Source organism: Conger conger, chromosome 12, assembly GCF_963514075.1.
Source record: "Conger conger chromosome 12, fConCon1.1, whole genome shotgun sequence".
NCBI classification, from domain to species: domain Eukaryota; kingdom Metazoa; phylum Chordata; class Actinopteri; order Anguilliformes; family Congridae; genus Conger; species Conger conger.
Window position 1 is genome coordinate 7,131,534 of NC_083771.1, and position 10,955 is coordinate 7,142,488.

General features: G+C 42.9%; 1 protein-coding gene across 1 annotated transcript; it reads left to right on the forward strand.

The window, feature by feature from the left end:
• Positions 1-3,484: 3,484 nt before the first annotated feature.
• On the forward strand, positions 3,485-10,721 carry LOC133142452 (secreted frizzled-related protein 1-like). The gene is made up of 3 exons (XM_061263678.1): positions 3,485-4,189; positions 7,095-7,175; positions 8,885-10,721. The coding sequence occupies exons 1-3, from the start codon at positions 3,664-3,666 to the stop codon at positions 9,208-9,210; spliced, it is 933 nt and encodes a 310-aa protein (XP_061119662.1). The 5' UTR covers positions 3,485-3,663; the 3' UTR covers positions 9,211-10,721.
• Positions 10,722-10,955: the final 234 nt, after the last annotated feature.

The window sequence follows — 10,955 nt, forward strand, 5'->3', positions numbered from 1 at the left end:
ACCACTTTGAAAACTCGAACACCCACTGTCTACACAGGGCAAGTCCTGGCAGTGATTTAAGGAGGCGTATTTTGTACCCCAAAGTGTTCTTTGTTTTATTCCTTTTTAATTAGTGGTTTAATTTCCCCTTCAGAATGCCTTTAATCAGTTTTGTAATTTTTTGCTTTTCAGTGCTTTAGCAGTGCTGGAGTCTCATGATTGTACCCTAAACCCGACACCCCCCAGCCAGTCACCAGTGCATAGCAGGTGCAACAAGTTCTCAAGGGGTGGGGGGCATCAGACCCTTTTGTCCCCTCTGCGGGCCTTTAAATTCTTTTTGTGGGCCCCTGCACCTTCTTCACTACTCTGGTGTTTATTTATCTACTCAGCTATGAGGACATTGTCCAGAAAAATGTGTTACTTGCCAAGAGGGATTGTATCTATTCAACCATTATTGCTCAGGTGTTTTGACTTGAAAGAACACCAATCACTGCCGAGGTAACAAAATGTAAGTTGATGTAAATTCAGAACCTCAGATTAGTCCGATTTTCAAGGCAAAAACTCATCGGATCGATTTGAAATCCTGAATCGATCTGATGTCCTGAATCCTACCCTAAATGCTGAAAGGGTTTTTTTCCATACAAGACAAGAAGTCTTGAGGATGTATTTTTTTAAAGTTTGATGTAGTTAAGGGTGTAATGAGGATTACAACTAAAGGTAGGCCCTGAATTTAAGGACAAAATGATACAAATTTTGTTGACAACACCTCGGAAGGCTCTGAGTGCGGACTTGTGATGTATTTGGCATATATGATGAATAAATATACATTTATTAAATCAAATCAATTTAATTTGTATATTCCAATAAAAAGCCTGCGATTCCATAGAAGAAGCGTCCCTAGTTAAAGGGTTCTTTGTTGGGCAAAATGGGTTTTTCACAATTCACGCCTATGTCAGAGGGTTCCCCTATGGAATCAAGCCGAAAAGCCCTTTCAGAACCTTTTTTCTAAGAGTGCACCGTGCTTTTTACAGAGATCTGTCACAAACACGCTTTACAGAGTAACAGAAGGAGAATTGAGCAAGAACCACACCTGAGCCCCAAAAAGCATGCAGTGAGGTTCATGAGTCATCATTCTTTGGGAGGGGGGGTGGGGGGTAATGGGGTCACCCAGTGCATTCTCTGGCAGACAGGTTCCCCTACAGTCAATGCCATGAGTCACTATAACAATGTGTTGTATTCATTAAAAAAATGTTGCTTTCAATATCGAAGAAGCTTTCGTGGGATTTCCTAGACAATAACAGAGCAGTTTTGCTGTAGCCTTGACAATGGATCAAATATTGTACAAAGATTTTCATAGGATTTTTTGCTTTTTCATCTTTTGCATTCCTGGACATAGAGGGTTACCTCAGTGCTTCCTCCTGCTATGCACCCCACAGTGTGTGTGTTTAATCAACAGGACCTCCTCACACACACACACACACACACACACACACACACACACACACACACACACTCCTCATTTCTCTCTCTGCTTCCTGTGCTGAAATCTCACACCTGAGAAGAAACATCTTGAATTGCCGTTAATATCAAAGTCCTGCTCAAACCACACGGTGGAAATCTGTTTATTCTCCTCCAAACCACCACAAATCAAACCATTCCAAAATTCAAAACATCTCTGCTGGCTGAGAACCACTTCCAAGTACTTGTGGAATGCACTGGACTCTGGGATTGTTTTTCTGTTTCTGTGGTTAGACTCAGAAAAGTACTTTTTATTTCTTTTTTTTCTTTTTTTTTTACACAGACAATTAACTTTAAATTGTGCAGTGCACATTTTATCATATTCCTTTGGATACGTAACTTCAGATAATCAGGTGATACACAATGTCCTGTCAGAATCAAGACAATTCAGAGAAAAACTAGGAAAATCTTTAAAATATTTGTTCCATTGTCAAGGCTACAGCAAATCTGTCCTGTTATTGTCTAGGGAAATCCAATGAAAGCTTCTCAATATTGAAATCAACATTTTTATGAATGCAACACAATGTTTTATTCCTTTTAAAAAAACATGACATTATTTATTATGAAGAATCTGTCCTTATCCTTATGTCCATTATCATGGATTATCAGAAATAAAAAGTGCCTAAAACGGTACAAATGCTTGTTGCTGGGGCGGTACCATAGGTACATAAAATTGTACCCCAAGCCAGAAATATATCATTAATTTGTATTTTTTTTTGTTCTGAAAGCACACTCATTTGTATGCAAAGAGAACATTACTGTACATTCAGGGTATATTTCGGAAATTTGATCCTTGAACAAAAGGAAAATTTCTAAGAGCACAGCATAGCTCGCCCCAGCTCACCTCATTCCTGGAATTGGCTGTTTTTTTGGGGGGGTTTTTGTAGATTTGAGGTGTTTGGGGGACTGTCAGATTATGATGAACTGGTGGAATGTCACAGGAATGCCTCACTGTTGCATTGGATAGATTTGCATTGGCTAGATTTTCCCTGAGTGCATGCCCCTATACCAGTGGCTGTAATTGTTGATGGTCATCAGATACTTCTGTAGGTATATAATATATAATTATTGGGTGGCATGGGTGACTATAAAAAACCTGCAATGGCTTTTTAGTAGCCTATATTTGCATTAGTATTCTGTGTACTGTTTGAATACAGTTTTTTTCTCCTTGAGTAATCAAACCAACGCTTCTGGCCAGGGAAAGGTCCCGGAGATCCAGGCAGAGGGTTGAGATCTGGACTTGAAGTTAAGGCGAGACGGGATCGCCCGCTGTAAAGTTCCGTATAGATGTGTCTGTTTCGTGCCGGAGACTCCACGCCATGAAACTTTAATGATTTGCGAGTTTAGTGCACAAAGAAAATTAATTAAGCTAGAGAAGGTGTTCTGGTTGGAGTGGTCTTCATTGCCAGCACAGGAGACATATCCCAATATGAATAAAAAGAAAAACGAATGAACCGTCCATTAATTATTTTCCGCAACTTTCATTTGTCAGTAGCCTACTATTTTCTTTATGCTTGACGCAATTTAAAGATGAAATTCGAATTTTGGGTAACGATATATGTAGCTTGTTTATTTTGATATATTATTATTATATATCTGTCGAATGACGTTCTAGGATGTACAGTACAGTGTTTTTTGCGCAACAGCAGGTCACTTCTTTCAAGCGAAGAACCCGTTATTTCTGTTAAGATGAAAATAGGCGAAGCGTATTAGGTATTCCAACCCGCTTACAAGACGAAAGTTCTGTTTTACCACAACTATGGTAATACTTATTCGCACAAAATAAATGTAGAAACCACTATATTATTCAAACATTATTAAAAATGTGTATAACAATATTTGAAGTGGCAAGTGAACGAAGATATTTTAACCGACTGAATAAATGATTGACATACGAGTAGACGCTCTCTCTGATTGGCTGCAGCCTTCTCTCCTTCACGCAGCTCTTCGTGTGCGCGAAGTTGCAAGTTTATTGGAGCCAGCGGAGTGGGACGGGGTCGCTGTGTGAATAACCCCGGAGAAACCTGCGCATTTACCCAGAAAAACTGCCGCAGGCTCAGCCCAGGGCGCTGATACCGACTCAACCGGCATTCCTGTTCGTTCTCTGCGGACTGCTCCGCTTTTTTTTGTGATTTTGCGCCAGGCGATCTCTCTCCTTCTGCAGAAATGAAGCGTTTTCCCCTGCTGCGCATGTGGAGGCTCGAATCCCTGGCTTTGGTCTTGTCTCTGGTCACCGCGCACAGCCAGGCTTCGGGGTACGGGACCCCGGGCTGGAAACTGGACGGGTACAGCAGCGGGCGCGACTACGCCAGGCCCCTGGAGTGCGTGGACATCCCGAAGGACCTGCAGCTGTGCCAGGGCGTGGGCTACAGCCAGATGCTGCTGCCCAACCTGCTGGAGCAGGAGAGCCTGGCAGAGGTGCGGCTGCAGGCGGGCAGCTGGGTGCCCCTGGTGCTGAAGGGCTGCCACCCGGGCACCCAGGTCCTGCTGTGCTCCCTGTTCGCCCCTGTGTGCCTGGAGAGGCCCGTGCCGCCCTGCCGCTGGCTGTGCGAGGCCGTGAGGGACGGATGCCTGCCCGTGCTGGAGGGCTTCGGGTACCCCTGGCCCGACATGCTCGCCTGCGACAAGTTCCCCCAGGACGACGTCTGCATCCTCAACACCACAGGCAACGGCACCCAGACCAGCTTCACCGGTGAGCTCTTCCTCCTCATCCTCCTCATCCTTCACTTCCCCCCCCTCTTCCTCCTCTCCCCCACACTCTCAGAAATAAAGTGACAGTGGAGGTACATTTTCATTCTTCAATGATCACATTAAAAGTACAGTTATGTTTTCTCTGGGTAAAAAAGACCCAGAAAAACGGTAAAAAAGGTACAAATTAATTATAAATCGCTGGCTAGGGCTAGGGGTACATTTTAGGTGCCAGTGGCAAGAATTTGTACCTTTTTAGGCACATTTTGTAACACTTGTGGCCAGCAACCCAAACGCAGACCAGAGTATTCCAAAAAACTTTGTCTTCATTCAGTCCAAGGGTCAAAGCCAGGTAATCAGATAGACCCAGTGCCAAATCGAGAAGCAGAAGGGAAATCACAAAAACAGTCCATAGGTCAAAATCCAGGAGATCAGAAAGGCAGAGGTACAGAGTCGTAAACAAAGTGAGGATCAAAAACCAAAAATCACAGGCAACCAAAACAGAAGGCAATAAGCAAAACTCGATGTCAGGCAAAAGGGTGTCTCAGCAATCTCAAAAATTACAGGCTTACACAAAATCGGCTCTGAACTTATGACCAACGTTCTGACAAATGTAGAGACTCAGACTGGGGCTTATATACACAGGGGAGTGAGACAACCTAGGTGGGGCATGGGAGTGAGGGCGGTCTAACAAATAGACATCAGGTGAGACACATGAAAGGGCAATCATACAATAATTGTGGGAGGAATGAAGACGCAGGACTGGATTCACATAGACTAACATGTAATACAAACGGCTCCGGATTAGGGAGTAGACAATTGCACAGACTTAAGCAATGCAGTGATAGTTAGAGAACAGGTGCGAACACCTCACGGAATTAAGGCAGGAAATTTAGAGATAGAACAGGGAGGAGGAGCTACAGAGAAGTGCAGAAATAGGGAGAATGTTAATATGTCAGTTACGTGATTAAACTATAAATACCTAAAAATAGTGAATGTTAGTTAATTAGATGAACATATTAGTCTGTTAATATAATTAGTACTGTACAAATTCTATGTTAGTAGTTATTAGTAGATTACTGCTTTCTACAAACATGAATGGAGAGAAAGCGGGTAGCAAGTAAAGTGAAACGGAGAAGGTATCATGGGAAACCGGAAAATTCCGAAAGCACCCGAATAGTGAATCACGCAGACAGGGTAGTGACTCGGGCTCAGAACTACATAAAGACACAGACATCACAGGGGAAGATGAGTGCAATGAACAATGAAAGTAAATGGAAACCGGACATGAAATATGAAAAATAATAAAGTTACAAAAACACAGAATAAACTAACAGACAGAATACAGGATATTACACTTTTTGTACCCTTATTTTTGAGAGTGCAGTCTCCGTGATATGGATGTGGAGAAATCTCTCTCCAGCCTTGCCTTCCATCACCTTCCTTTACCAGGCACTTTCATTCACTTGAAACTGTACTTCCCTCTAGGGTCTTTCAGAGCACTTGTTCCTGTTTATGGGTATGCACTTTGCTGTGCGTCACTCTGGATAAGAGCATCTGCCAAATTCCAATAATGTAAGAATATCATCCAGAAAGATGGGATTTGAATAAACCCTGCACTGTAAATAGTATCACACATTCAGCAGACTCAGAGATCAGCACAGAATGTCTCTCTATGCACCTCAGGGTTTAACGTGCAGTGTTGTGTCCTTTGAGAGATGCAGAAACTTTTACAGCCGGTGCAGAAGACCCTTCACACACGAAGCCAGCCAATCAGAACTCAGGGGATACGCCATTAGGATCCAGTTTCTGTGTGAAGTGAATCCTGCTGAAATGTGGTAGTTTGTTTCAGCCTGAAAATATGCATGTTTGGAAACTGCAGCCTTTCAACTCGTACATGTTCTTTCTCTTCTCTTGTGTAATTTCCACACCGCTTCCAACACACAACCACTTCAGCACCAATACGGGCCGACTCCGCTGATGAAGAACAACTGGCTTTAATGAGGCCAGGACGCACAAGCCACACATTATTCACAGGGATAACTCAGTGGTGAAACAACGGTGCATGTTAGGATTTTTGTTTTTCATATACTTTTAAGATTTACCAGGGAAATTTAAAAAATGAATCTCTATGAAAAGAAAAGTATGATTTTTACTATGCAGTGCAATGCACCACACGCACCACCACCACCCCTGATTGATGCTTACTGTATGTATGTATGTAGAGGTTTTTCTTCTGTTTGTCATTCAGTATTATTCATTTATTAACTTTTTTGTTTTTCCCTAGGTTGGTCTGACCAGGGGGGCTACTTATACTACAGCTGCTACTAATGCACTATTTACCCACATGTACATTATTGCATTGCATGATTTATTTACCTTGCACATATATTGTGCATTGTGGGAAATGTAGTAGTGTTCATGTTTGAGGGTAATGTATACACAGCTGGATAAGAATGTGTATTCAAATGAGCCATTTGGACTTCAGTGAAACTATGACAACATAACGATATGCTCATTTGCTTCAGTGCAGCCCCCTTGTTTTTGGAACAAATCCAAGCCCTTGGCACAGACAGCGTTCAGTTAGTTGGAGCCAGCCAGCCAATCAGAACAGAGGTTCATTGACATCACTGCACTGAGCCTTAAAGACACAGTCACTAAAACAGCCTGTTCTTGGTAAAGCGCATGAGAGAATGGAAGATGGAAGAATGGAAATGTAAAACTGGATAGAGATTGTTTTTGGTACTTTAAACCACACAATCATCTTGGTATGGACATCAGGACACTGGAAAGGTGTACAATATGGGACCTTTAAAATGTTATGTATACACCACTGTCTTGTGGAAATGGAGGGACCTAGAAGTGAATTAGACTTCTACTGTATCTGCTTCCTCCTCTTTCCCCTGCAGGCCCCTCCCCTATCTGTCCCTCCTGTGACACTGAAAACAAAATGGAGGTGATTCTGGAGCACTTGTGTGCCAGCGATTTCGGTAGGTGTTTCCTAAATTTGCACCATGTTGGGTTCATTCCTTCATGGATGACTAAAGTTTCTTTACTGTGGGAAATCCCCAGACTGAGGGTGTCAAGGTTGTACATTCTGAAATACCTACATGTTTTGAGGTTTTTCAACTTCACCCATCCGACCTGTTCCCCTTACCCACACTGGGGACAGCTTGACAGTGTTTCTGAAATGATCCTCACACAGATCTGACCTGGGTCAAATACGTAATCATTTTGGATTAAAATATTTTTCTACACTTTACCAAGCTTTTCTGGTGCACTGGAACCTATGAAATACTCTCAGAACCCCACCTTCTGGTCCTCTTACTTGGCTCAATTGCACCAGACAAGATCAATCGAGCATCGAAAAGTATTTAAATCCAAAGCAATTGGACACAGATATATGTAGCGTACTGACTATGTGGTTTGGCATCAGTTGTGGTTGGGATTTAGCACATACTGTAAGTATCCACGTCCCGGGTCACGCAACAACATGGTCTCCACAGGTGGACAGTAGGCTTTATCATAATCCAACAAGAAAGATCCAGTTTTTTGGTTGGGGTGTCTTCTACTGGTCAGTAGAATGTGATTGTCAGAGTACAGCTATCTGGCTTTAATTACACAAGAATGTGCTAGGCTTAAGTCAGGCAAACCTTATAGCTTTTTCAGCTCTGGGTTCAGCTGTGCTGTTTTTGATGTGTTTGTTGGCTGCAGATAAAAAAGCAGATATTTCATCCTGTTTTATCCTGGCAGGACTCAAGGAAATGTGTCCGAGAGGAACTTGGGCCTTCCAGCTATCATTTCATTTCACTTCACCAGCGTTGATTGATTATTTGTAATGTTTTTGGGAATTTCTAATCATGTAAGGGGAAATGGAGGCATGGTTTCACAGAAATATAACAACTAATCACAAAAAAACACACATTTTCAGAGAAATGTTTGCCAAAAGGCTCAAAAGACAGGAAATTAAACCGATCAGGCCCAGTGCAAACATCAGCCTGCTCCCCATCACGGTATCTGCACAGACCTCTGACAACATGCTACAGCTCAGTATGTCTACTGGGCTACAAATAAGATGTACTCACCATTGGGCAAATTGCTTAACATTCAAACTTTCTCTCAAAGTTTAATTCATACTCGTAGGGTAGTGCTCTGTAAAGTGTATGGGCAATTTTGGATATTGAAGCCAGAGCCAATATGCTTACAAATTTTGCAGTTTTATAAAGCATGCTTAATTTGCCCATGTGTCCTGTTTGGGACTACATAACTTGTATCATGCTTTCAGCAGAGCTTGTCTAGAAACTGTAAGTAGCATAACTTGTGTAATGAATTTATACATCCTGCATTAGAGTATATATTCTATAGTTTAGAGTGTATATCACTCTCTTTAGGCTATTAATCCATTAACTCCAGATCATATATTTATGTGTCTCGCTCCCTCTCTCTCCCTCTCTCTCCCTCTCTCACACCCCCTCTCCCTTCCTCTCTCTCCCTCCCTCTCCCCCTCTCCCTCTCTTTCCCTCCCTCTCTGCCTGTCTCTCTCCCTCTCTCACTCCCTCTCTCCTTCTCTCCCTCTCTCTCTTCCTCTCCCCTCCCCCTTTCTCTCCCTCCCTCCTTCTCTCCCTCTCTCTCTTCCTCACCCCCTCCCCCCTTCTCTCCCTCCCTCCCTCTCTCCCCCTCTCTCTCCCTCTCCCCGCAGCTCTGAAGGCCCAGGTGAAGGAGGTGAGGAGGGAGGGCTCGGGCCTCAGGGTGCTCCTGGAGAAGAGGAGGAGGCTGCTGAGGAAGGGCAGCCTGAGGAAGCGGGACCTGAAGAGGCTGGAGCTGCTCCTGCAGGAGGGGGCCCACTGCCCCTGCCCCCAGCTGGAGCGCCTGGGCCTGCCCTACCTGCTCACGGGGGTCCGGGGGGGCCAGCAGCCCCTGCTCACCGGCATCCACGCCTGGGACAGGACCAGCGCACCGTTCAGGAGGGCCCTGAGGGCTTACCGCCGTAACCAGTGCCCCCCGTCCCAAACCGGCTCCAAATAACCGCCCGGGCCTCGCAAGGACTCACACAAAATCATCTCACCCAGCACCGCCATTACAGGACATTCGTTATTTAGCTGACGCTTATAGCCAAAGCCAGTTATAGTTGATTAGAAAAGCCGGGGACAATCCCCCTTGGAGCAATGAAGAGCCTTGCTCAAGGGCCCAACAGCTGTGCGGATCTTATTGTGGCTACACCTGGGCTTGAACCGCTAACCTTGTCCCTGTCATGTACCTTTTTAGCCACTAGGCTACAGGCTGCATTTAAAAAAATGATAAAGAAAGAATAAAAAAGTAAACACACATAAAGGTATGAAATGAGCAGGTTGCACGGTGGCAGTGCATTTTTGCCCTCTTTTTTCCACCTCTGTGTGATTGGTCATGTTGTGTCCGTCCTAAGTTGCACATTCTTTGATGGTTTCTGTTGTGAGGTGTTTTGCAGGTGGGTTGCACACTGGACTGGTCCCACCAATAGTGTCAGAATCTTTAACAGTGCAGGCCAGCCATTGGACAGACCTGTGACCAATGGGAGTAGGCGCTTCTCTGGTCCTATCTAAACAAACGTATGCATACCTGTCTCTGCACATGTTATGTTTTACTAAATAAATTGACAAAATATAGAGAGAGAAGATGTGTTTTATGGGTATATGAGTAAGCGCAACAACCTAAGTGTGAGCAGTATGAAAAATGTGTAAGAATTGATTTCATGGTTACTATTAATTATTATTATGAAATATTCATGTATATGTTTTTATATGGGTTTGGTTTGAACTATTGAAATGGCTCACATTCAATCAAATTTGACGTAACTTTTTTCCAAGAGTTTTTCCAATGCACGTTGTTTTTCAGTAATGTTGATTGATAAACTTGGAATACTACCTTTGTGAAGAAAACAAAGCACTTGTAACTGACAGATCCAGACCAACAGCTCCTGAGGTCAGCGAACCAGTCAGCAGCCTTTCGCTGCTGTTTTATCGTTCTTTTCTTTCTATAAAGATCATTTATCAGCTTTTACTCAATGTGTAACCACTTTTCAGTTTGTTATGATAGAAACAATGGTCTTTCAAAAAACAGGGAGAACCTGGTTTTCTTTCATTCATTCAGTTTTGATTTTATGTTTGTTGTTTTATACTGATGTATTAATTAACTGTGCAACAAGCATCAACTATACAGATATTACGAAATGAAGAGCATTAAATCGTATCTCATATCGCACAGAATAACATATCTACCATATAGTTAATAGCTAATAGGACAGTCAATGAACTCTTGCCATTGACACAACTTATGTGTAAATCACAGGTCAGCACATAATGTACATTTTCATCAGATTTCAGGACCAAAACACTGAATCAGCAAGATTTCACTTGGCTGAAGCTGCAAACTTTCGCTTTTTTTTTTTTTTACATTCATGTTTGGGCTGGACAGTTTGTGCTGGATAAACAGTGTAAGTTGGAATTGTATTACATCAACGTTAAGCACTGTTACTCATTAAATCAGATCCCTTCTGTTTACTTCTGTATTTTAACATTTCTTAGATATTTACATACACAGAAAGAGTGAGCGCAGCTTACCAGAATCAAAGTGTCTGCAACCTGTTTGACACAGTTTTCTTTCTTATCTTTAAATATCGTGGGTTTTCGTGTAACTGTTGGCAATCAAAAATAACCATAGCGTATCAACGCAGTAGTTCTGTAATGCTCCCTTTGTTGTAATTGCAATAAATGTCCACTAGAGGGTGGGATCTC